General features: G+C 55.9%; 2 protein-coding genes across 4 annotated transcripts; both read right to left on the bottom strand.

Annotated features, from left to right (window-relative positions):
• Nucleotides 1-1,473: 1,473 nt before the first annotated feature.
• Nucleotides 1,474-2,387, bottom strand: LOC134417358 (histone H5). The gene has a single exon (XM_063154510.1). It carries the CDS (start codon nt 2,246-2,248, stop codon nt 1,625-1,627), a length of 624 nt encoding a protein of 207 aa, XP_063010580.1. The 5' UTR covers nt 2,249-2,387; the 3' UTR covers nt 1,474-1,624.
• Nucleotides 2,388-7,783: 5,396 nt separating this feature from the next.
• On the bottom strand, nt 7,784-25,255 carry LOC134417352 (TRIO and F-actin-binding protein-like). 3 transcript variants are annotated; one of them, XM_063154499.1, is made up of 15 exons: nt 24,477-25,255; nt 24,110-24,205; nt 18,822-18,878; nt 18,408-18,476; nt 17,910-17,999; nt 16,195-16,304; nt 15,190-15,745; nt 14,486-14,596; nt 12,373-12,520; nt 11,764-11,875; nt 11,136-11,295; nt 10,693-10,806; nt 10,312-10,398; nt 9,277-9,434; nt 7,784-8,590 (listed from the first exon to the last, which is right to left on the bottom strand). In XM_063154499.1, the coding sequence occupies exons 1-14, from the start codon at nt 24,702-24,704 to the stop codon at nt 9,279-9,281; spliced, it is 2,094 nt and encodes a 697-aa protein (XP_063010569.1). In that variant the 5' UTR covers nt 24,705-25,255; the 3' UTR covers nt 7,784-8,590; nt 9,277-9,278. The 3 variants fall into 3 exon arrangements, with proteins under 3 accessions (XP_063010569.1, XP_063010570.1, XP_063010571.1); XM_063154500.1 differs by lacking the exon at nt 24,110-24,205; XM_063154501.1 differs by lacking the exons at nt 24,110-24,205; nt 24,477-25,255 and adding an exon at nt 22,512-22,548.
• Nucleotides 25,256-26,119: the final 864 nt, after the last annotated feature.

Raw genomic sequence — 26,119 nt, 5'->3', positions numbered from 1 at the left:
TGGCTTTAGACACAAAGGGCCATAGAATGATCGAATGGTTTGGGTTCAAAGGCACCTTAAAAATCATGTAGTTCCAAGCTTGTGCCATGGGATGGGACACCTTCACTACACCAAGGTGGTCAGAGCCCTATCAAAACTCAGCCTGAGTACTTTTAGGGATAGGGTATCCACAACTTCTCTGTTTTGTCTGGATTAGGTATGTCCTTCCTCTACTACAGCTGACTGGGGAGTTCTGTGGCCAGACCACTCATTCCAGGGGACTAAGGTACCAGGCTCTTGAAAAGTGTTCAGGGTCTTCAGTCTAGGTGTTCTGGTAGCCTTTGATCCAAGGGTCTTAGGAGCAAGAGCCCACAGGGATTAGGTGCATCCAGGCCAACGATTTCAGTATCCTGAAGTACTGAATTTGGAATTCTTAATGGCTAAAGGACTCAGGCACCATTTGCCCAAGTGATTTAGGAAGAACAGGCTGAAGGATTTGGGAGCCATCAGGAGAGGGTGAAGACCCTGGGCATATGAGAGTTAGGCACAGCAAGTCCAAGGGCCCTGGGCACCCAGAGCCCCAGGGATTGGGACCTCCTGGCCCAGGTGGTTTGGGATCCTGATGGTCGAGAAGTTTATTTGTCTCTAGCCAAGAGGGATTAGGCAGCCCCTGCCTGAGACTTGCTGAGCAGTGAGGCCAGCCCACAGGCACCTTGCCAGCCCTGGCTGTCAGGATCACCAGCCCAGCCCAGGGAGGGGCTCCGGCAGGGGACAGGCAGGCCCTGGAGTCGTGCCAGCCCCCACTGGGCACAAAGCCAGAGCCCTCGGGTCACAGCAGGGCTGAGCCCAGCAGCTCTGCCTCACCCTGCCCTGGCTGCCCATCACATCCCACCTGCAGAGCTGTCCACTGCCTCAGGGTGTTCCTCCATGGGGAGCAAAGATGCTTATGGCTGTGTTTGTCCTTGCTCCCCACGGTGATCCCACTTCCCACTTCATGGACACCTTCAACTCCTGGAAAGCCAATGTGGACAGACTCTGGCCCCGCTCCATCTCCTCTGTCCCATCCCTGCCCCAAAAGTCCCTGCCACCACCCAGCTGTGCTGAGCAGCTCCACATGCTGGCAGGCAGCCCGGTTATCTCCAGTGCCAGCTTGACCTCACACCCAGCAGCCCAACATTCCTCACCTCATCCCCATGGTGGGGATCTGCAGCACTGGATGAGGGAACAGAGACCCCTTTTCCTCCTCTGGGGAAGGCCAGGGCTTTCGCAGCCATTTTTTCTGGCTTCCACACCCATGTCTTTGCCCGGCCCCAACAAACTCATAACCCGCCAGGAGCTGCAGCGGGACCAGGAATTGAAATCCTACACAACCCCAACAGGCACACAGAGTCACCATCACTCCCAACACACAACAAGCAGTCCAGCATTAATAAAACCAACAGACACCAGACACACAAGAAATTTCTGAGATAGCAGAATAAAAACCCAGACCAGTAACACTTTAAAATTGGTTTTTTTCATTCATCAACTGCCTTGTTTCAGCTATTTCAATTCATGAATAGAGCAATTCTTTATAAAATGCAGGAGAAAGGCAACAGCTATTTACAGAACCAATGGGGAGAGTACCGAAACGCCTCTAGACTTCTCACTTCTTCTTGGGCGACTTGCGGGCACTGGACTTGGCTCTGGACTTCGACCGCCTTGCCTTCTTGGGCTTGGACGTCTTCAGGGACTTGGCCTTAACAGTCTTTGGCTTCTTGGCTTTCTTTGGGCTCCTTGACTTCTTCCTGGCCTTCCTGGCGGCAGACTTGGGCTTCTTGGCCGGGGACCTGGCTTTCCTGGACTTAGCCGGCTTGCGGGGCGAAGTGGATCTCCTGGCTGTCTTCTTCCTCTTCTTGGAAGGAGACCTCTTCCTGGACGGAGACCTCTTCCTGGACGGAGACCTCTTCCTGGATGGAGACCTCTTCCGCTTGGCTAGGCGGAAAGAGCCGGAGGCACCAACTCCTTTGGTCTGCTTGAGGACTCCGGTGGCCAGCAGGCGCCGAATGGCCAGCCTGATCTGGACGTCGGCGTTCTGGCCCACCTTGTAGTTGCTCTTCACGTACTTCTGGATGGACTGCCGGGACGCGCCGCCGCGGCTCTTGTCGGCCCGGATGGCTGCCTTGATCATGTCCGAGTACGCCGGGTGGGCTGCTGGCCGCCGGGCTGAGCGAGCCCGCTTGGGCTTGGTGGCCGGAGCCGGTGGCAGTGGGATCGGGCTGTCGCTCATGGCGAGTGCTTCGTCCCGCGATGCCCCGCTACGCCCGCACGGCCTGGGACCCCCGCCCCGGGGCGGGGAGAGGCTGGAAGGGAGCGGTGGGTGCGCGAAGCCGCAGCAGAGCCGGTGCCGCTCTGCCCCCGCCGGTGCCCCCGCCGGTGCCTCTGCGGCCGCGTCCGCCGCGGGCTCCCTTTAAAGCCGCGGTGCGGACCGCGGGGAGGACTGCCCCGCGCGCGCCGCCCGTGTCCCCGCGTGTCCCCTGCCACGCCCTGACCCGAGCCACCGCAGGGACAGTGCGGGGACACGGTGCAGTAAACAACAGTATTTGGGGGAATACATGGTGGGGACCAGGAGGGACAACGGTGGGATTAGCGGGAGACAGAGATGAGCGAGGACTTGTAAGGGACATTTAGTGGGGCACTCAGGTACAAGGTGCATTTGGAAGGATATCGTGTAGGGACATAGAAGCACACTGGGGGGACATTGGGGACACTGGTATGTCAGGGATATTCAGAGCAACATCAAGAGATGCAGAGGGACACAGGGCAGACACAGGGACGTTTACGGGCAACACAAGGGATGTGCGGGAAAAATATCAGGGGACAAGGAAATACACTATGGAACATATTAAGGGAGCAAGAAGGGACACTAGAGAAGACGCTGGGCACGGCACCAAGGAGAAAACCGGGAGCACTGGGCACAAGTCAGCTCAGCAGCAATACCCCATGGCCAAGTGCCACTACTCCCTCTTCTGCCCCTTTGCTCTCCACCAGGTGCTTTAGAAACACCAGCTCAGCCCTTGCATGTGGATGGTGAGGGGTCACAAATAACAGGCTGTCTCCTTGTTTTGGAAGACACACACAACTCCTAGTGTCGGGACAGAGCAGGGACATAGTGGCAATCAGCCAGACATCCTTTCCCCGCTGGGTGAGTGGTCGTCTGTTCCTGGGAGATTAAATATAGCCACTATCTTCATCTTGCCTGTAGGATTTAGATGATGTTTTCCCCTTATTTTTTAAAAACATGTGGGTGCAGCCACCTGGTGCCCACCAACATGCCATGCTGGACTCAGAGTTGAGCCAAACCTCCCAGTGCTTCAGTTTAGCATTAAAATACACAGTGAGCACCTCTCAACAGCCTCTGAGTGCCCTGGGTGTCCAGGTCCATGAAAACCAACAGCCAGGGACACACAGAAGTGTGCATCAATAAAACATCAATATATATATATAAATACAAATATAAATGCAGAAATTCAAATAATAGAAATAGTAGAAATTGAGATAATAGAAATAGAACAATAGAATCATAGGATTGTTTGGGTTGGAAGGGACCTTAAAGATCATCCAGTTCCAATTTCCCTGCCATGGGCAAGGACACCTTCCACTAGACCAAGTTGCCCAGAGTCCCATCAAACCTGGCCTTAAACACTTCCAGGCATCCACAACTTCCATGAGCAACCTGTTGCAGTGCCTCAAAACACTCACAGTAAAGAATTTCTTCCTATATCTAATCTAAACTTGCCCTCTTTCAGTTTAGAGCCATTCTCCCTTGTCCCATCACTACATTTAAACAGAAATAGGAATCTTTGATGTGAAGACCTGGCCTGGCAGAAGACACTCAGGCCCCTGATGCTTTCCCACAGATGGAAGGACCAAGTGCATCTCCTTGAGCCTTCCTCCCTGATGATGTTTCTTCACAGGCTCTATTCCATGTGGGGAGTGGGAAAGGTTCTCAGCACCTGCAAACTTTTTGATTTAATTAGGAGCAAAGTGCTTCTAATTGTGGACAGGAATAACCACCCTCCTGCCTCCCTTGGGGTTTGTTTTTGTTTAGGATGCAATAAATAAATGGCTTTCCATCCCATATGGAGGGCAGGAGCTCTGGTGGCCTCTGTGCAACACTTTGACTGTCCGAGGGACCTCTCATTTTTCCTATCTGGGAATGAGCCGTGGGCGCTGGCTGCTGCACGTAGGCAAACCCAGGCACGCAGATAAGGCACATCTGGTTCTATTTGCATCCAAGTTTGCAACCGTCGCGCGTGGCTCGCCCGCGCCAGGCTCTGAGGGGACACCAGGAGGCTTAGGGGGGGTTAGGAACTGGCCCCAGGGTTGGCACAGCACCACGGGCTGCCTGCAGAGCCTCCAGCCCTAAAAGGCAGGCAGCAATTATCAATCCAGTGCAGGGATGGGGAGGGACAGGGCAGATGCTTTACCTAACTTTGGCACCTTAGGGGTCTAATCTCACTGGCTCACCTGGGCAGCTCCTGCTGCTGATCCGGGCTGTTCGTCCTCCTCCGGCGGGTGCCGCTGCTGGCAAACAAACATGCTCTCCCCTGTGCAGGGAGCTTCTGGCTCTTTCATACTCTCTAGATCCCTATTTTCAGTCAGTCAAACTAAGAGGAAGATCCCGTGCCCCCAGGCAACTCACTGGAGGGAAGGCACACAGGGGGTCACAGCTCATCAGGCTGCTGCTGGCTTTGCTCACGGGGGTAACCTGGTCAAGGCAAACCCCCAAGCACCCCAGCTGATACTGGAATGCACCCCTTGAACTTCGCACTGTTTTCACAATGCATCTTTAACACGAACTGGTCAGGACTGAGAGGATGAGAGGGTTTTCCAGCTCCTGGCAGGATGTCAGGCCTGGAGGTTGAAGGCAGATGCCAAGCAATGCAAGCCCTGATGCCTCTGGGAAGTGGGTACAGTGCTTTTGGCACTCCACTGCAGGCAGCACAGGGGACTCATCCAGAAGGAAGAGTTTTTCCTATAGGCACACATGCCACCAAGGCCATCTTGGGTTCATGCCTGTATTTTTGGCCACAGGAACCTTCCACCATGCCCAGGATGGGGTGGGTTACCCCCTGCATCCACTTTTCTCCTCAGGAGTTGCTACCCAACCACTCCAAACCTCCCAAACCTTCCCTTTCTAGCATTATTCTGCAGAAATTGGGAAATCCCACATCTCCAACAAATCCCAGAGGACAGAGTCTGGCAGAAGAATCCTCTCTGTAATCCTGTTTACCTTCTCCTCCCTGCCTGCACTGAGTTCAACCAGACCCCATGGGGATTTACACATTTCCAGCTGCAGATTTCGTCTTAAATGGTCAAACCATGTCCACTGTGGCTGTGCTACAGATCCATGGGGTAATAGCCCCTGCCTTGTAGGGGCAGGACAGCTGTTCATAGGCTTTTGGGAGCACCAGGGCTTCTGGTAATTAATGTCAGAGATAACATTTCATTTTACCCAGTTTCCATTTCAGAGAGACTCAAAATCCCCAGCAGTGGAACTTGGTCTTGGTGGTACCAAGTACTTCTGTGCTTTTTTAAGAGCAAAACAGGGAAACTAGCTGAAGTTCCAGCTGTGCTCATAAGAGTTTCAGCTCTGAGCCCCCGGTGTGCAATGCAGTGTGGCCAGCTCAGCATGAAGCCACTCAGCCTGGCCATTGCTGGGGGCAGAGCGGGCTTGAAGGACACAAATAAATGGCAAAGGGGCATCACCCCTGCCTGCTGGACTGATTACTGTTTTAAAAGATTTACGGGCTGTTTTTAAGGCCAAGCTCCTTATGTGAGCTGGGGTGCTGGCTCCCATACCACCACGGTGCTGCACAGCTGTGGGTTTTCCCTGTGCTGGAGGCTGGGATGTTCCTCACAGCCACAGCCCGACTGCAAGCAAGCGGATGGGGCACAGCCATCGCTTTGGGATGTTTTTGGGCTCTGTCAGCCATCATGCCTGTCACCCACGGGCATGTTGGTCATCTCCTCTCCTGGCCACTCTTCCCGTGCCAGGTCCCCTGCTGCCAGGAGATAAGGCCGTGGAGACACCGGGTGAGCATATCGCCCCGACGCAGGCAACACAGGCTCTGCCCGATTAGCACCGCGCCAATTTCGGAGGCGCGTCCCCATGGCCCCGGGATGAGGGGCTGGCTCTGCCCTGCTGGGGCTGATCTGCAGCCACAGACCCTCAAGGAGGGGCAGCTCCACCACATGTCAGGGGCACGCACATTTCGCCCGTGCCTGCGCCACGCGCTTATCGGGCTGAGCAGCCCTCGTCTGAAAGGCAGAAAAAAACAACAAAACAACCCAACAAACCAACCCAAACACAAGATACCAAACTCTTCGGGGAAGAGAGGGGTCAGCAGGCTGCTGAGCACTGTGAAAAGACCAGTGTGCAGTTCACCCCTTGCTTACCCTCTGCTTGCCCCCAGTCCCCACTTTTGGGAGTGTCCTCCCCCAGGAGTAGGTACAACTACGCAGACTGTTGAGTGGTTATTTTTTCTAAAAACCACACTGTGTCCTGAACCCTTTTTTCTCCTCCTCTTTTGGCTCCTATAAATCCCCATGGCAAGACCAAGCTCTGCAGCCTGAAAACAGCTGCCCTGAGCTGTTCTTTCACCTCTTGCCATCCCATGGACAAATCCCCCAAATGCTCGCCCCTTTCCAAACTCGAAGACAATGCACATGTCCTGCTGGGAGGCAGAGGGAAAAGCCTGGACCGTGGGCAGCACAGGGACAGAAGGGTTTCTAGGCCAGAGGCAGGAAGCCAAAAACCATCAACAGCAAGCCCTGGTGCTTGACAGGCGTAGTAGGGAGCTGAGCTCATCGCTTGGACTCTTGCACCATCCACTGGGTTGCCCAAGGGCCTTGTGCACATGACTAAAATCTGCAACCTAATTTTACCAGAATTTGTGACTAACAAAGTGATCTGCCTTTCCTAGGGAAAGTAGTCCCTGCAGCCCTCCCCAAGGGAAGGGCAGGCCAGCACCCACTTGTCCTAGGGGATGCCAATACCATGGCAAAAGAGCAAAAGAGTGCCACCCTAATACCCCTCATTTCAGCTGCCACTGCATTCTTACACCCTGCTTCCATCCCCAGGTCTCACAGTGCTCCAGTCTCTCAGCCAACACATCAATGTCACCTCCATCCAAGAATCCTTCCTGACTCCTTTTGTCTTTCCTTCTTCAGATGCTGCCTCCAGCCCCAGCATGTGATCATAATTAGATCTCTTTGTAGAACAACAGCTCCTATTTATATTGGGATGGGGCTGAATAAGTAGTAGTCACCACCAGGTCCTCCATCCTGACATAAAAGCAACACGCTTCACACAAAAAACAGGAGGAGGAGGAAAGCATTTATGATCTCTGTCATCTTCCCAGGATCTCTATATACGGTTTACTCTGCCAGCAATTTGCAGTGCCATGTACCCTTCCAATGCTGGATTTACTAATGCAGCCCAGGCTTAGCTCTTACTCCATGAGGCTCAGGGTCCATGTGGAATTCTGGGAGCAGTGCAGTGAAGCACATTATTTTCTCCCTCAAACCCAAAGGTGGGGCAAACTGCTGGATAACAGCACTGCAAGGCTCCTCTCACTCTCTGGCCAGGGGGGCTCCTGTTGCTTTCCCTCACCAAATCCTGAAGAAAGGAAGCAACTGGTCACTATACACTAAAACCTCAAAGAAAATTACACACACACACACACACACACACACACACACACACAGCCCTCACCACTGGATTAGGGCCACATGGCAAGACTTCTTCTCAAGGAACACATTTTTCTCAGCGAAAGGGGAAGATTTTATTAAGTTAAAAGTTGAAGGGCACAGCGGAGCAGCAGCAGCTGTCACCCTGGGGAGGTTGGCTCGGGCGGGTGCAGTAGCAGCCTCACAGCTCCTCTTCCCCAGAAAGGAGAAGCCCCGCGGCTCTGGGCTCCTGCCAATGCAGGTTCTTGCAGGAGCCAAAAGGGCAGCCACGGAGAGAGAGCTCGGTCATGTGGACTCTTGCCAAGGTGTCCTCTTTCAGCCGCCTCGGGCAAGCACACCCACGGCAGACAGCCCCAGCGGCTCCCCCTATGGCTTGCGTGTCTTCTCCGCAGGTCCCGGGGGTGGCACGGGGAGGGGGAGCACGGTCCTTGCCCTACATCCCACGGGGACCGTGGAGACATTTGGAAGAGAGGGAATATGTGCCAAAGGTGGCTGTGTGTGGCCAGGGGAAATGGAGCTGGGAAAGGGGGAAAAACCAGGCTCTCTTTTTCAGGTTAGAAAAATGCCGGTGATGTAGTAAAAGTTTTCCTCCTCCTCTTCCCCTCCTTTCCATGGGGAAAAAAATTCCTCTATAAAATATAATTTTCACATATAAAATCCTGAGGAAGGTGCATGTAAGGAGCCAGTCCAAACAACGTGCTCAGGTATGCAGGCAAAAAGGGTTCATCAAAAAAGCTTTGGGAGGGGAGTGAGGAGGTTGGGGGTGTGTGGGATTCCTCGCCAAGGTGGCATCGGATAGGGATTCAACCTCCCTCTCCCCACGAGTGAGGAATGGAGCAAATACAAAACAAGAACAGATAACGAATGTAGAGCAGACCTAGAGAGAGACAAAAGCAGATATGGTTAAGAAAGAGTGCAGTGAGTGCAGACATGCCCTCCCTTCGGCTCCCTGGGGAGGCGGCTGTCCGGTGCCCTGCTGCACCCCCACTCACCTCAGCACCCATCAGCAAGCGCTGGTGGAGCAGGGTGAGCCCAGTACAAGCAGGAAGCAGAAGCACTCCGGACAACAGGATGCCCTCATTCCTGTCCCCCTGCTCCCCCATCTGTGGCAGAGATGCCTGCAGGTGAGTCTGGGAGAAGGGCTGGGTCTAGTCGGGCCTGCTTTCATGCAGAGCTACAACTATTGTGCTGCCATAGGGAAACCACTTCAAAGGTGAAGGGAGCAGAAACACTGCCTGCACAGGGAATATGTAACCACCCACGCCGTCATCCAGGCCATGGGGCGAAGGCCAGCATTGGCCTGGCTCCCACAGGCAGCCTGGTTGAGGAGTGATTGGTGCTGGCTGCATCAAGAGCACCATGAAAAGGGGGCTGGAGCCCTCGGGAGAACGTCAAGAGACAGCAGGAGGGCCAGCAGTGCAGGCCAAGAGGATGCGAGAAGCAGAGAAGGATGAGTTTAAGCCTAAAGTTTCAAAACTGAGTGGAGCAGGAGAAACTGGCAGCTTCCACGTGCCTGCAGCAGCCAGTGTCAGCCACCTGCCCCCACAGCGTGCCCAGGCTCACCGTTACTTGCTGTTGCACAGCGACTCCTTCTCCTGCAGAGCCGCCATGGCCAGGCGCAGGTGCTCCTTCAGCTGCTCGATCTCGCGCTCCGAGCGCACCTTAATGTGATTCAGCTCTGCATACACGTCTTGGTATTTCCCTGAGGCAAATCTCTTGTCCTGCCAGGGGAGGGAGAGGGGTCAGGCAGGTTGCAGGGCTGATTTTAGGGAGGGTGGCAGCAAGGTGAGCCCAGCAGAAGAGCCAGCAGGTGAGGAGGAGAGAGCTAGCTCTGGGTTTGAAGCCCATCCCAATTTGGGCCAGGCAAAAACCATTCAGAAGAGGAGCATGGAGGTACCACTTTGCAAACACCAGGCCAGGGAAGAACGCAGAGACACTGGTGCCCCACACCAGCAGGGATGTATAGCACCAGGTTGAGGAGGTAATGTGGGCTTTAACACGGCTTATGTGCATGTGGGGCAGCCACATGGGAAACATAGCCCCACCATGAATGCAGACCACTGAGAGAGGTGGATGCAGCTCCTTATATGGCCAAAAACTTATGTGAGTAAGTTATAAACTCTTGGAGCATCACTGAAGTCCAAAGCCTCTTTCAGGTTCCCCTGTGGCAAGAGCATTTGAAAATTCCTCTGAAAGAGCTGCTGCCAGTGGAGGGAGCAGCACACCCAGAAACAGTGCCCAAGGAAACCCATTCACTCAGAGAGGGGACAACTAGGGGAAGCAGAATGCCAGGCAGCCTTCATCCAGGTTTCCCACTTGCAGAAGGCAGCCTCCTGTCTTGTCCATGCTCATGTGTGCATACATCTGGGAAAACCAGCAGCTCTGTGACTCCTCCCTTGTACAAGGTCAGCCTATGCCAGTCCGTGCTATTGGAGCTGCTCTGTGCTCTGCAGTCAGCAAGGACAAGCAGCACGGGCAACAGGAGAGTTTGTCTCGAGCATCCCATCAAACCCAGTCAGAGCCTGCTGATATGCAGCCCTGCTGCTTCCCTGCCTTCCCTCTCCTGCTCTTTCCCAATTGCTCCCAGAAAACACCGACCTTCTGCATCATCTGCAGCTCCTCCCGGAGGCACTGCACCTCCTTCTTGACATACTGGAGCTCATTCTCCTTCACCCTCAGCAGCACCTGGGCAGAGAGGGGGGGAGAGGAACCAGAGGTGACTCAAGAGCCACCGCCTCGGAAAGGCCGGCAGGCCCTGGCGCAAGCGCAGCGGTGGGAGAGGAAGGAAGGGCCAGAAGGGCTGGGGCAGGAAACGGCGCAAGCAGCCGGAGAGAGCAGCGGAGGGGAGCCCCACGTTCTGCTTCCTGCACCGCTCCATCCGTCACCCCCTCCCGCTTGCTCCAAGCCAAAGCCGTCAAGAGGAGAAGAGCCCCGGGACAGGCGGGGATGGAGGCAGGGGGCAGCCAGGGGATCCCGCACCTCCAGCTCGCAGGAGCTGCGCTCGTTGTTGTGCGAGGCGCGGTCCCCAGAGCCCCGCGATGAAATAAAGCTTCGCAGCTTCCCGATCTCATCCGAGAGGCGCGTCTGCAGCTCCTGCAGGCAAAGCCAGAAGACGTCAGAGTAGCCGTGGCACAGAGCTCTTGCTTTCCTGACCATTCCATCCCCACGGCAGCCCTTGTTCAGCCTGGAGACCATGTTGTAACCATAGGCACTGGCAGATCTACATCCAGCAGAGTACACTCGCCATATTTAACGCCACAGTTAAGATGGCCTCTAACTCTTAATCCTTTTCTTTCTGATGATAAAATCTCAGAAGGGAAGAAATATGAACAAATAGGGGAGTTTTAACAGAGGGGCTGTGCTCTGTGAAGGAGGAACATCTCCAATGCTCCTCTCTGCTGGCAGGAAAGCCCTTCTCTTGCCTGATTTTTCTGGAGGAGGTCCTTCCCCTCCCGCTGACAGCGCTCCAATATCTGCTCCCGCTCTTCTGCCTTCTGGGTGAGCTCCCCGATTTCCAGGCACTTTTGGGAATACTGCTCAGAAAGCACCTGCAGTTCCCGCTTCAGCGACTCCACGTCCAACCTGCCAAAGAGGCACCAGCTCATTGCTGCCTCAAACCCCTTGCCAGCTCCTGGCCCCTGGCACTGCCTTCCCCCCTGCCATGGCCAGCCTCTGCCCACATCAGTCATTAGTCATTCACAGGACAATGTTCCCTGCGAACCTGAGCTTCAATTCCCACACTCCTGCACATGAGCGTGGTGCTTCTTGGAGCTCCAAGTCATGCAGAAGAAATGGAGGAGCTTTCCATAAAGAAAATAGAGGGGAAATAACTATAGGTATGAGGGAGGTGCTATAGGGAAAAGAGCCAAGCAGGGGACAAACTTCCCTTCCCTACAGCTGCAGCCACTACCGGGCACCCACTAGCCCTGAGGAGGGAGCTGGGGAAGTGGCAGGAGGAAAAGCTCAGGACTAGAGCTGCAGATGGAGCGTGGTGACAGCGGCACAAGGCGGCATCATCGGCCAAGGGGAGTGAGAGAGATGCTTTCTTACTGGTGCTGCTTCTGGAGGGCTTCGGGGAGCGAGCTGCATTGCTGGAAGCTCCGTGTCCTGCCCAGCTCCTTATTCATCTCCTCCCGGTGGGCTTTCTTCAGTGCCTCAATGGCTGCAGAGGGGGACAGTGAGAAATGGGGGATCAGGCTGTGCCAGCCTCATGGAAAACACACCGGAGAACTGGCTAAGCTCTCTCCACTGCAGGTTCCCGGATCCATCTCTGCAGAGTCCTCCTCTTCCCTTCTTCCCTCAGGGTATTCCTCACCATCTCCACACTCCAGGATAATCACGCTGCCAAGAGGACTAACACAGGGCACTCTGGGAGCTCTCTACTACTTCTGCCTTGCCCACCTATGATAAAGTGCTGGTCCCCTCCCACCCATCCAGAGGCATGACCCCATTTCCTTCAGGTTCTTTACCACCCCATCTCCACCAGTGCCACAGGAGCGAGAAGCACCAGAGCTCGTGCTCCAAGGAGCGCCAGCCTCACTCCAGTACAGTCAGCAGTGTGGCTCCAGATGATGGGATGTCTGGCTTCTGGCATGAGGCTTTGGGGAGAGGCAGGAGGGACCCAGCTGAGCAGAGGCACAGCTTGGTGTCTGCTCCTACCTGCTGCTGTTGCTGCTGCCTCCTCTGCCAGGAGCCGCTCCTTCTCCTGCCGCAGCCGCTCCAGCTCCCGCTGGTGGTGCCTCTGCAGCTCCTCCATCACTTGCTGGTGGGATGACTCCATCTCAGCCAGGCTGCGCTCACAGGCCTCCTGGTGTGAGGAGGAAAGGAGGTGAGAGAGAGGAGGAAAGAAGGAGGAAGGGCTTGGGCAAGAACAGGCACCTGGCTGCAAGTCCAGGGACGTTCTGAAAGAAGTGAGACTACTTCCCAGGAGGGTCTTTTCCTTCTGAAAGTGAGGTGGCACTTTAATCATGAACACAACCATTTTATAGGGGCACACATCTTGCAACACCCCTTTGTGCTTTATAGAGGAAGAATGTTCCTCTAGCTCTTAAAACGAAAGCAGCAAGACAGCAACATCCCTCTTGGTCCAGGAGCTGGGTATAACATGCCCAACACCACAGCCCCAACCCTACACAGGGCTGCACTGCCTGGCTGGAAGAGATCAACAGTGGGAACTGCATCTCAGTATCTGCCTTTTAAATGAAGCACATCCCCTGGAATCAATGAAAACCGAGCCTCCTCTCCTGAAAAGTGACACCCTGCACTACCCTGTGACATGATGGAGGCTGCCAAAGAGCCCTCCCCACAGCCTAGTGGTTAGGGATCCTCCTCACACAGCTCTCCCTCCTTTCTGATGGCTCTGAGACCAAGGGGATGGTCCTTTCTATGCTGAGTGCTATGATTAACTCGGGTTAGAGCAAAGCAAATGGGTTCCCACCTTGGCACTATGCCTTCACTCCCCCTCTAGATTCTGGCAGTGTCTCCCTGAGCCTCTCAGGAAGGGTTTGTTCACCAACAAACTATGCCATGATGATTAACAGCCTGGGCCTCAAGGACATCAGCAGAGAGCTAAGACATCATCACATCCCCCCAACAGCTCCTTGCCATCCCATTCCTTCCCCACTGAGGACTAAGGCTCATACAAAGACACTGGAACGTGTTGAGTGAATGCAAACCCTTCCTGGCTACTCCTCTCTACTGTGATGAGGGAAGCTAGGAAGCTTCACAGAACAACAGAGGAAAAGGTGAGGAATCAATTTGGTGATCTATGCAGGGACCAGCTGCAACCCTTGGCAGACAGAGAGAGTGAATCCTTTGGGGAAAGGCCAAGTTTGGCCTCAGATGTGAAATGCTGGCTTTTTGAGCCAAGTTATTAGGAAGATAAGGAAGTTCCTCCCCACTGCTTTTGCTCTTTTTTTTTGACCATAAAGAGGCCTGTAAGCTGTAAATATTAAATCATGATTACACAGAGACTGGTAAGGGCTGTCTGGGCTGGGCTCTACAAGGCTTCTGGGTTTCTTTATCTCTGCTGGGTACAGCCAACCCTGTGGAACAGACTTCACCAGCACCAATTTCCTGCCCTGCCAATATCCCCTGCCCCGGTATCTTCGAACACATAAGGCCCATCCTGAAAATCCCACTCTATGGTCAAACAGCAGCCTTCACACAGGAAATCCCTGCGGGATGTGACCCTGCTTGCTTTGGATCAGCCCATGAGAGGGGAAAATAAATAAACAAAGAGAAGTGAGAGGATGAAGCATGAGCAAATTCTGCTTTGCTGGCTCTCCCACGTGCTGCCCCAGCAAACGAATGGGCTGTGCTGTCAAAGTGACCTTCAGGGCTCGGGCTGTCCCCAGGGACTGACTGACTGACTGCTTTTAATGAGACACGTGGGAGCCCCAGTTAGCAAGAACCACATGTGGTGAGCACCAGCCACCAGAGGCTCATCAGGAAGCTGCTGACCCACTCCTGAGCTGTGGGATGGCTCACCCCCACGGCCCAGGACAGCACGATGCTCACATGCAAAGAGGGACGCAGATCCTGCACCTCTCCGCAAATTATCCTTCTCCCCCTTTATAACCCTGGCCCCTTTAAGGCCAGGCAACATGCACCAGCCTTTATGTAATTAACACTGATTACAAATGGGCCCAGTTAGGGTCACCATGGCAACCCAATGATTAGCAATACCTGCTCGGCAGTAAGCTGTGTGCCAGAATTTCCCAGTTTGGTATGGGAGTGACCCCCCAAGCCCCGGGTCTGGCACTCTGCTCACCTGTGAGATGTACCCTCGGGGCACTTGGCTGTCCCCCTGGGATTTTGCTGCCTCCCGAAGGCTCTCGTTTCTGGCCCGGCAGGACTCCAGCTGTGCCCGCAGTGACTGGATCTGTGCCAGGGAGGACAGAGAAAGATGTTCAGCCAAGGGTGGAGAAGTGCCACGGCCTGACCAATGTGCCACATCCAAACCCTGGGCTTAGGGGTGGGGAGGACAACACATGGTCAGTGGAGGCCTCTGCTTCCCCAGCAGCCTGCCAAGAGACCGCACTGGCAAAGCCAGCCCCAGCCTGGTGAGTGCCAGTAAGGAAGGGAGGAGACATCCCAGCTTTCAGAGGTGGATCCATGCTGGAGAATACCACCACAGCAGGGCTCCTTTCAAAGGCTGGCAGGTGAAGAGCTTGAAGGCTTGGGAATAGCCAGAGAAGAAAGGCTGTGAATGTACTCCCAGGAAGCATAGATTCCACACAAGTAGTGCCACCAAATAAATTATCCTGGACTAAAACATGCTCTAGGTGTCTTGAGAGAGGGCCTCTAGCCTTGCATTACCAGGTTCCAAAAGCTTCCATGCACTCGAGGAGCCAGAAAGAACTGACATCTCCCTGCACCTCTGCAGGAGGCTCTTCTGCAGAGCCTCCTGTAGCCAAGTACCACATTAGGGGCCATCAGAACCCCAGAGATTTCAGAGAGGAGGGATGCTCTTACCTCCTTTTTCAGCGCCTCATTGGTGTCTCCCTGGCCCTCCTTGCTCTGGTTCAGCAGTGTTGTCAAGGGCACTCGCCGCAAGTCCTTCAAGGGCAGGTGCTCCAGCTCCAGCCACTTCTTCTCTATCTCCTCGTTCAGACGGACGCGTTGTTCCTCCGAAAGCGGGGGGGTGGGGAGGTCCTGCTCCCCGGCCCTGCGGGCAGGGTCTCCTGCCGGGCCATCGCTGTTGGGGACCCTGCCATCGGGGCTCTCAAACCACCTCCTCCTCTCCTCCGATCGGATGGCCAGATCCCGCTCCAGCTCCTCATACCTGGGAGCTCGCTCCGAGATCTTCAAGCTCCCTTTCGTCCTCTGCAGGGACCCCTGACTTCCAGGCTCTTGTGGCAAGGGGGACAGCTCCACATAGTCAAAGGCTTGGCGCTGCCCATCCGCCTTCCAGGGACTGCCCTTGGAGTTCCCCTCGGAGCCCGAGCCCAGCCGCTGCTGCTCCTCCGTCCGGAGCGAGCCTTTCTGGGGAACGCAGTTACGGAAGTTCTCCTTGTCACAGTCAGGGAGCCTGGAAGCAGAGCAGGAACTGGTGATGGAGAGGCCCCGTGTGGGAAAGGATGCCAGCAGAGGCACTGCCAACTGCTCAAGGCTCAGACCCTCACTCAGCCCATCCTTACAAAACCCCACCCCGAGTGCAGAGCTGGGCCTGTAGCATCCCATCTCCCAGGAAAATGGATTTCTCCACCAGGCAGCAAGGATCCATCCTGGTTCCAGCTAGGCTGGTGGAGAAACCAATCTAAACTTATGTGGTGAGGTGAAAAGCGGGTACAAGAAAGGGAGCCATCAGGTTCTCAACCCCTGTCACTGGCTGGTGTAACCAAACCACTTCCAGAAGGAGCAGAGGGCAGGGCTGCTCTGGTAGCAGTGACATTTCCAAAGGGGCCTTCCTTGCCCCTGCCAGTCAGGGTAGAGGGACAGCAAGGGAGAAGAGGACAAGCAGCACTGCGCAGCTCTTACTTGGTGACATCTGGAGCACTGACTGGGCGCACATTCTTCCGCAGGGCCTCGATCCAGTTGCGCCGGATGCCAGAGGTCATCGCTGACAGGGTGAAGACGGCATCCTTTGTCTGCAACAGGGAGGTGACAGAGGCCCTCTCATCACCCAGTGGATGTGCAGCAGCTCCCTCCTGCTCCCTGAGACCCACAGCCACTCGCATACAGCAGTGCTGGGCTCTTAGAAAGGCCACCCTCTGTCTCAGGCTCTTGGGGACAGGTGGAGGGATGGCAGATGAGAGGTGGGAGGGGTGCTTGAGGGGGATCCTTCATGAGACCATCTCCAAGCAAAGGCAAAAGAAACCTTGCTGGCACACTGGGCTGTAGTTACATTTCTCTTCACAGAGAAAAGCAAGGCACAATTCTTCCCAAGAATATTTCTAGGTTTCACATTCTCTGAACCTCAGAGAAAGAAAAAACTATTCTTATCTCATTTACTACTCCTGTGTTGCTCACAAGTAAAATACAAAGTAGAAAATTGTTTACCTGAAAGGAATTGATAATTAGATTCTGGCATGAGTGTCAATTTGGTCAACTGACCAATTGAATCCAGGTGTGTGTGTCGGGACTGTCGGCTGACAGCCATGAGATTCAGTGCGGTGGAGTGCAATTAAGTGCTTGGCAGATTCAGTTTAGATGTAATGTAAAATAGCGTAATATAGTATAATAAAGTAATTAATTAGCCTTTGGATAAGATAGACTCCTCATCATTCTTCCTCTTTCATCAGGGGCAAAAATATCTACTATACTGGGCCAAACATGCACTGGTGCAATCCAGCTGCAGACCAAGCAGTCCAACACTCCTGCAAGCAGGGTCAGCTACAGCAGCTTGGTCTTAGCCTGTATTCAACTGGGGTTTTATACCGCTAAGGAGATCTCCACAGTCTCTGTGGTCACTGTTTTACCTTCCTCACAGATAAAAAAGTTCTTTAGATTTCGAGGTGGAATCTCCTGTGTTCAAGCTGGTATACATTGCCTTTTGTCCTGTTGCTGGGGACCACTAAGAAAAGTCTGGCTCCTTCTTTTTTGCCCAACCCACATCGGGTATTTTTAGATAGAGAGATACAAACATGATCCTTTCTCCAGGCTGAAGACTCCCAGCTCTTCCAGAGACTTTGTACAATAGATGCTCAGCTGCCAGCACGGGTGTACAGCAGCAGGGCACAGGGAAACCCAGACCATGAAGTGCCCATCCCTGCACACCCACAGAGATATAATTTCTCATGCTGCCTCAGCAGCCATCTCCTGCTGCTACAACAAATAGCCAAGGACAGAACTGTGCTGGGGCTGGATCCAGGGTACGGGTTGTCACTTAGAGCATGGTCAGCCAGGTTACATCGAGATCTGCAGTGCTCACCACCCCCCTGCAGCTGTGGGAAAGTTGCCTTGGCCAACATGTCACTCACACACTCCTGGCATTTAGCTTGGCTCCTGGACTGCCTCCAGTACAGCCTTCAGCCAGCCCTGCAAAGCCTCCTCCTCCTCCTTCCTTCCTTTGCAGGCAGGCAGCCCTGATGCTCCAGAGCACTGTCCCCCTTGAGCCAATAAAACAACCTTGGGCCACCCAGCTGGCACAGGATCTGTACGAATTGCCTCTCAGCATCTCGGCACGGGCAGGAGCACACGTCCCCCCGTGCCCCTGGGTGCTGTGGCTCCGTGCGCGCAGTGCCGGCACTCACGTGGATCTGGAAGCCGTAGTTGCGCTGCACCGCGAACTCCGTCACATCCGTGCAGGAGCGCAGGTCAATTTCTCCGTCAAGGTCATCAGCCTGCAAGCACAGCCACCCGCTGGGACATCAGCACACAGGCAGCTTTGAGAAAGGCCACCTCTGCCTTCAGCCCCCAGCTCCCTGGGAGCCAGGCTCAGCTCAGTTCCCCAGCACAGCATGGCCTGTTCTAACCCAAGGGCTGCCAGTAGCATGGACGGATGGAGAGCATCCCGCATACCCAGCCACAGGAACAGCCCTTCTCCCCACCTCCCACCATTGACAGCCCCCCCAGACTTTGCCACCCTGCCTTCATCCTCTACATCACCCCTTGGCAAAGAGCAGCTTGGCACCTCAGCCATCCCTCAGGAGGACATGGTGCCGCTGCTTGTCCCTGGTCACGCCAGAGCTGTGCTCCTCTGCCCCTGGCCAGGAAGGAAGAAAGGGCTGGTGAAGGCTGGCCACGCTTACCTCCTCTGCGTTCGAGTCCCGGTAATACCTCAGGCTCGAGTCGGTCAGCACAAACCAGTGTTTCTTCCACTGCAGGCGTCGGGCAGGGGGAGGGAAGGGAAAAGACAGGAGGGAAATGGACAGGCAGTTACCAGGGAAAGTGTAGGAACAAGGAGGGACGCTCTGCACTATGACCTCTCGGCCTTCTCTTCCCCCTCCTCCCTCCCAGATCCCCCTCGTGACCCTCAGCTGGGAGAGAGGCGCTCGATGAACCTCTGTGTCCACACACCGAGCAAGGCACCTCCCAAAAGTTCCCCACTGCCTTTCCCAGCAGGAGAGACCTCAGTAAACAAGGAGGAAGGAAATCAGCTGGCTCACCAGGGCTCTCCAGCAGCAGGGGATAGGGGAAGAGGAAGACTCTCGTCTCAGGCTTACCTCTCCGGACTCGTCCAGGATGGACATCCATCCCTTCTTGAAATTGAGAAGATCCGGCTGGAAAAAAAACAGAGAATTACTGTCTTGGAGTGACCCACAAAAGGGCTTTCCATGCCAGTGGTGGAAGGTGAGTCTCCTGTGGCAGAACAAAAATGGGAATAGCCTTTTAGGAAACTCATGGGGCTATGCAACCCTATGGCAAAAGAAAACTGGGCATAGCTCTCAGCAGCAGTCAGTCCTGTAAGAGGAAGCAGGAGATAAGGGAAGAGGTTTAAAAAAAGTAAAGGAAAATATGCAGCAAAGAGGTCTCCACAAGGTGCCTGAGAGGTATTTATTCAGAGAGGGGGAGGCAGGGACAAAGAGAGTGGGCAGAAGGGAGTGCTCCACCACCACCAATGGGGCTTGCCTCAGAGATGGAGACAAAGCCACAAAGAACCAGACACGCCTTGTCCCAACCCTGGCTGTCCATGCCCCAGAGCTACGTCCCTCTGGTAACTTCACCACCAATCATTTATTAAAAACATAGTAGCTCAGCTCTCACCAAAAACCTACAGGAGGCAATTCAACAGCTGCGAAAACACGTTGACTTTAAACAATGTGCCCCAGGGTAGAGATGAAGTCAGTGCCTGATCCTCTCCCCTCTCCCTCCAATGTTCAACCCTTTCTGAGATTCTGAGAGTTTTTCTCTTACCCAGCTCTGTCTGCTCCCTCCCACTACAGAGTCTGCCCTCTGCCCAGCCACAGCTACAGAAGATAAGGATGAAGAGAATTTCACCCAGATTACCCTGTGCCACAAAGTTTCCATGCACTCTCTGCCTCCTCCTAACCTCCCGTCGCTGCTGCAGCATCCCAACCAGTTTATCTTCTTCCCAAGGTGGAGCACCAGAGAGCTGACTCAGGGGAACCTCTCTCCCTAGCTTTGCCCTCAGCCAAACAGGCTCGAGCTGGTCCCTCCTCCCAGCCCTGCCAGCTCCCAGGAAGTTGCACCATCAAAGAATTCAGTCGAACGCCTCTTCTCCCATGGAACTCAGTTTGCCAACCTGCCCTCTCTCAGACAGCCGAAGCAGGCAAGGACAGTGTTGGAGAAGTGATGGTACCAGAATTTGACTTCCCAGAGGTCCAGCACCAGACTTGCCAGTCCTGTGGAAGCCACCAGCAGTCCCCATATGTCACAACCACCAGCTGAGATGGAGCTGGAGAGAAGGAGGTGGCTCAGCAGCCGATGGCCGCTCCACATGCCCTGAACAAGCCCAGTGGCCAGCCACAGCTGCCCCATAAGCCCAGCTCCCTGGCTGTCCAGCCAGGCCCAGCCTGTCCCTGCTTTCATCTCCCTGAGCTGCTGCTCGTGGGTTACACCCAAGGTTATGGGGCGGCAGGAGCAGAGTGTGTGCCGGCCCACCCTGGCGCTCTGGCTATTGGCTCAAGCAGGAGCAAGGAGTCCTGCCAAGGGGAGGTCACCGCCTGCTTCAGCTTCAGGCCTGGCCAGAAGCATCCGGCAGTCCTGGGCTCCCTGGGAAGGGAGGGAAACCAGAGCGAAAGGACATGGGGGGCTCCCAAACCTCACCTCCTGCTGAGGTGACAGGCACTGCTGGCACCTAGGAGACAAGGGGGATTAATGCACCCCCATCAACCCAGATTTGTGGTGGCTCCGCTGCTGCCCTGAGAAAGCACCCCAAAAATTAATTCTTTCTCTGTGGCAGCAGCTCCACCCTTTTTCCCGTTATTCCTTCCAGTCCGGTGACTTAAGCTCCAGCTCTGAATTCAGAGTGGTGAGAGGGAAGGAAAGGAGACAAAACATCAAAGTACAACCACCCCCCTCCTGGGACGCACGTGCACTCAACAGAAGAGAGAGAGATGGGCAGGCTCCATGGAGGCAGAAAAACAATACAGGGAGACAGGGGGGCTGTTGTACAGATCAGCTGGGTCTCATCTTATTGAGGATTTACAATCTCAAAGCATTAGGTGCCAAAATAATTAATATTAACAGGATGCATGCTGCTGGAAAAACTGCCACAAAGTCCTGCCAAAACTGCTGCCCTCAATGCAGTGCTGGGGCCAGAAAATTCCCCTGGAGGGCTTTTCCCAAGCAGGCAAACTGCACAGCGTTTCTGCTTTCCCTGCCAGCCTTAGACACGAAGCTGCAGCTCTACAGAATTGTCTTGGAACTATTCTTGTCACAGCGGGGTCAGTACCATAAGTAGAGGCCTCAGTTGATACACCAAGTGCTTAAAGCCACTTTTCTTCCCTTCCCCACAAGCAAATCCAGTTTCCTCCCCCAGCATAAAAAGCTCAGAGAAGAGTGTGGGGCTCAAATAGAACCCCTCATCCAGAGGAAATGGCCCAGCAGTGGGAGGAGGAAACATCCAGGAAAGCCGAGCTGCTGGGAGAGATCCGGGTGCCAGAGATGCAATGATGTGGCAGGATGCACCCCCGGCAAAACGCACGGCCCTGCACTCGGGGCCGGGGATGGCTTGGGAGGGGGTGGCAGTGATTTTGCCCAGTTGCATCCATATCCATCAGAGTTTTACTCTCAGCCCCACAGCTGGCCAGGTAAAGGCACTGGAGGGGGTCTCAGGTAGCTGGGGACATGAGTGATTTCTGGAAAGACTGGCTTGTAACAGCAGGTTAAGGAGCGGCAGCTGCCTGCTCTGGTTGAAGAAGGGCTACAGGGAAGGTGATAACAGGCTGTAAGTATCCGAAGAATGTAAACACCAAAGAAGGAAAAGGGACAGGGTGGGAGCAAAGGAATTGCTCCCGGGTGGTATTGAGGCGCCAGGATGGAGAAGTGGAGGAGAAGAGGCTGCGGGAGGCTGAGAAAGCTCAGTGTCCAAGCAGGATAGTCAGGTGTGTCCTTTCATCACCAGCCTTTGTCATCACCTTGCCTCCTGCTTCTCCCAAAATCTCCTCAGCAATGCAGGTTCTGAGGCACTGCTTGCTCCCACCTCCGGGAGATGGTGCAAGGGGCTCTCAAGCCTCCCGGAAAACACAATGTCTCCTCTCCTCTAAAAAGGGAACCCACTTCACAAGGCGTGGGCTCCAGGCCAAAACACAAAGCAAAACCGCTCCAGCTCAGCTGGGTGAAAGCAAAATCACTCCCAGCCTGGAGCACACAAGCAGCTCCCGAACCTACACGTGCGGTGAGAAGAGCCAGCGGAGGACGGGCTCTCCCGTTCCCACCGCCGCCGTGCGAAGCGCCGCGGGCACAGCCCAGCCTGTCACCTCCATTACCCCGCTGGCGGCCGCAGCCGCTGTGCCAGGCAGAGCTCGCCCCAGGGGTGGGATGGATGCTCCCTGCCCCAAACCGCATCTGCTTCCCACGGGGAGCCGGAGCTCCCCACGCCCGGGGGGACACCGATATCGCATCCCACTGCGGTCAAAGGTGCGGTGGGCTGGCCTGGCCTCAGCCCGCTCCACGCTCACGCTTATCGCGGTGGGGTGGTGCCCACCGGGGCCGGAGCGGCCACGGGGAGCTCGGGAGGACCCCGGCGGTGATGGCGAAGGGAACCAAGGAAGAACCGCCAGCCTCGAGTCGGGGGCCAGAGTGCCCCAGGGAGCTGCGGCTCCAGGGACCCCCGGAGGCGGCGGCTGACAGCCGGGGTCCCCCGCCCCCCCCAGCCCCGGCTGTCCCCGGGCTCCGGAGGAGTCCCCGCGACCCCGGCCCGCCGAGCCCGAACCCGAGTCCCGACTCACCGTCATGGCGGGGGCGCCGCGGCCGGCGGGGCCGGGGCCGGGGTCGCGGCGGGGCCGGGCGCTCGCAGCCAGGGCGGCGGGGCGGCTTCAGCGCCCGGGCGGCTCCCACGGCCCCACCATGCCCGCTCCGCCGCCCGCCCGCGATCCCGCCCGCCGCTTTCCTTCTTTCTTTTTTTTTTTTTTCCCAAAGAGAAAAAAAAAAAAAAAAAAAGGAAAAGGAAAGGAGGGGGGAAAAAGAAAACCACCCCAAAAAACTTTTCTTTCCTCCCCCAAGAACTTCCTGGGAGGACCCGGACAGGCCAATGGCAGCCGCCGCCGCCGCCCCGACCGCCCGCAGCCAATGGAGCCGCCGGGGCGGGCGAGGCCGCCGGTCCGCACGGAAAGGGGCGGCGGCCCCGGGCGCTGGGGACGGGACGGGACGGGACGGGGGCGATGCTGGGGCCGAGCCGTGTCCCTTTCCCGCCCCGCTGGCCCGGGAGAGGTGAAGCCCTGGGAGGGACGGGTTCAGCCGCTGCAGCCCCGGGACGGGACTGTCGGGAGCCCAGCCCTTATCCAGGCAGGATTTGCTCTCAGGCTGGGATTTTTCGAAGGCAGGGATTTTCAGGAGTGCACACACAATGGAGTCCTCGCCTTGGATCCTGGGGCTGCTCGGTTTTATCCAACCAACTGAACCTCTCTGGGCTTGTGGCAGGGGTGGTAGGAGGTCATGGGGAAACTCCTAGTGCCCCTGGAAAGCCATGCAAGCTGGCCTCAGGAAAGGGAACTGCTAGAGAGGGTCCCAAAGGAAAAGGGGAGAGGAGCTGTGCATCACAAAATGCCAAGCTCTACTTTGCAATCACACCAAGGTGATGCTTCTTGCTGCAAGGCAAAGGGAAGGTGCCAGAGCTCAGTGCTGAAGAAACCTGGCACAGGTGGGGTGATCTGGCCCGGTTGTACAGGGTGATTTCAGGGCTTTGGGCTCCTCTCTGGCCTGATGCAGGGAAGTGAGGGAGAGGATGTCACCCGTTTCGAGTTTCAGAGGCCTTTGACAGCCTCTTTCCTGGCTGCAGTTTGTCCTTGTATAAAGAACAAAGGCAGGTCCTAGCAGAGGATGACCTGGCTGAGATGAGTGATGTGCACACAGGGGGACAGAGGCAGGAACTTGTGTGCGGCTGCCAGCTACATGGGCTCCTGGAATACTTTCTGCGGCCCCCCGTAGCTGCTGCAATGCCACTTTGCAGGAATGCCAACACAATACACTGGATCTTCTTTCACACCACTAAAGCCCACTTCATCCCTGTAAAACCCTCGGTGCCATCACAGCACTGGCCAACAATAAAGCAAAGGAAAGCAGCTGTACTGAGATTTTAGTCCCAGTTCTACTGTATGCCCTTCTCCGGCTTTACAAAAAGGCTCTGTGCTTCAGTTTCCCCACCTGAGAAATAGGTGAAGGACAAAGAGAAGGGGAGTGCTCATGAGCACGGCATTTAGGACATCATGGGAACACAGCACCACGCTGGATCTGCTCAGGTCAAGTGCTGGAGACCTAGTCCTGCCCTCAGTGACCCCCAGAGGAGGGCAGCTGCCCTTCCTCACAATTCCCAGGGCCTGGCCCCTACCTTGTTGTGCTTCTTACTGGCATTCAAATGTGGCTGCGGGCTTCCTGAGGAGCCAGTGCTGCTTTGTGGTGGGAAGGTGCTTCCACCCAGCTGGGGCTGCAGGGGAGAAAGCAGGAGCTGAAGCCATTGGGGTTTAGTCCTCACCTCAGTTTCCCATATCCGAGCATCTGTCTCCTGGCGTGAGGCAGGGAAGAAAGCATCTTCCCTCCTCCCAGTGCCAGGCAGGCAGTACAGTTTCCCTGGAGAAGCAGAGGATCTGTGGGAATCAGGGTGCACAGAATTGCAACCCAGTGGACCCACCCAGCCTGTGCTTGCCAGTTTTAGGCCTTGCAGGGTCCCCATCACTTCTGGCCCCTGCCCTACTCACATGGTAAATGAGAAGACTCTTGTTCCCCCAGTCAGTTTCCAATGGCTTCTCAGGGCTGTGTGCATCTCGTGCAGGTTCGGGACCCTTCCAGTCCTCCTCCAGATCCTGTGTTGGACTCTCAGGCCTTTTCCAGCTGTCATCTGGCCGTAGTCCTCCTTCCAGAAATCTAGCAGGGCTTTTCCAGTCCCTTTCCAGCTGGCGCATCACATTTGCATGGCACACGGGCATCGCTTGGCGCTTCCAGTCCTTCTCCCACACCTGTGCTCGGTGGGCATCGCCCCGGCCCCTCCAGTCCTGCTCCAGGGGTCGTGTTGGGCTTGTGGGGCGCAGGGGCTTGCCTCGGCCTTTGCAGTCACTGCTGGTGCCCTTTGAGGGCTGCGAGGAGGTCACCTTTTCCCGGAGGCTCTGCCAGCTGCATTCCGATGGCTTCCTGGGCCCTGCGAGGTGCAGCGGCTCCCCAGGCTTCACTCGCTGCCTCTCTGCGCCCTGCACCAAGCTGGGAGGGGAGATCTCCTTTTGGCTTCTCCTTGTGCTCTCTGTGCGTCTCCCGGGACTGAGGGCCCGTGGGGGTGGCCCTGCCCGGCTCAGCCTGACGTTTCCTGAGCCCTTCCCAGCCCCTGCGGGGTGCAGGGAATCCCCCCGGCTCTTCTTCTCCAGTGCTTGCCGTATCCCCCCTGCTTGCCAGGTGCCTCGGCCCCTCTCTGAGCCTGGGGGGCGGGCAGGCTCCCCTCGGCTTCTCCAGCTTTTCTCGCTGTGGCAGGGAGGGTTCCCGGGCTGCCCTGCCCTCCTCTCCGACCTGCGGGCCGGGCTTGCGGAGCGCGGGCTGCGGCTGCCTCTCTCCAGCAGCCAGGCGGGGCTGGCCGGGCGTGGGGAGTCCCCCCGGGGCCTGCTGGCCTTCTCGGGGAGCCGAGCTGGGCTGGGGGAACGCCGGGGCTCCTTGGGGTCTCTGCTGCGCTGCTCGAACGGCCAGGAGAGTCGCTGACCCTGGGTCACAGGGGAGAGAGAGCAGGGATCCTCTTAAAAGAGTGCCAGTGAGCAGAACAAGATCGGATTAGGGCTGGCAGGTGATTTGGTTAAATGGTTCCCCAGAGAGCACTTGCATGCCTGTGCATGGAGCCAGTCCATACTGTAGAGAAGCCTCTTGCACCCTAAGGGTGAAAGTGCTGCTGCATTTTAAGAGCCAAGGGTCCCAATCTATGACAGGAGAGCTGGGATTAAAGGGAAGAGGGAGAAGGGGAATGAAAGAGAGAAGCATGTAGCAGAAGAGGAAAATGTGACAGGAAAAAGTAACTCAGCTTGCAGAGCTAGGATGAGGTCCTGCTGTGCAGCCAAGCCTCACCTCCCTGGGCAGGTTGGGGCTGGACCGCCTCCGAGTTAGGTGGCCTTTGCTGGGCGGCACCGGCGTCTTGCCATCGAGCCGATCCACACGGCCCTCCTCCAGAGCCTGGAAGGCCTCCAGCGTCTCTGATTTCCTGTGGGCACACACAGTTGGTCCAGCTGCTACCCTGCTCAGCTTGGAAGCAGAGCCCCTGCAAGCCCTGCTTCACCTTAGCCTGACCCCACAGACCTCCACCTGCCCCAGACACTGTGTGTGCTGTAGCCTCTCCCTGTCCCCACCCACCACCTCAGCTTTCATATCACCT

The sequence above is a fragment of the Melospiza melodia genome, chromosome 4 (genome assembly GCF_035770615.1).
Source record: "Melospiza melodia melodia isolate bMelMel2 chromosome 4, bMelMel2.pri, whole genome shotgun sequence".
NCBI lineage: Eukaryota > Metazoa > Chordata > Aves > Passeriformes > Passerellidae > Melospiza > Melospiza melodia.
The sequence above is the reverse complement of the archived record's forward strand: the minus strand, read 5'-3'. Positions and strand labels throughout refer to the sequence as shown.

Bases quoted from the DNA above. Each gene is read 5' to 3' on its own strand.
- LOC134417358 (XM_063154510.1), bottom strand. From the start codon at position 2,248: ATGAGCGACAGCCCGATCCCACTGCCACCGGCTCCGGCCACCAAGCCC.
- LOC134417352 (XM_063154499.1), bottom strand. From the start codon at position 24,704: ATGCCCGTGTGCCATGCAAATGTGATGCGCCAGCTGGAAAGGGACTGG. The intron at 15,746-16,194 runs GTAAGAGCTGCG...CTCTGCTTCCAG, and splicing joins AGTGCTCCAGATGTCACCAA to GCTCCCTGACTGTGACAAGG. The intron at 14,597-15,189 runs GTAAGAGCATCC...TCCCTGGCACAG, and splicing joins ATGAGGCGCTGAAAAAGGAG to ATCCAGTCACTGCGGGCACA.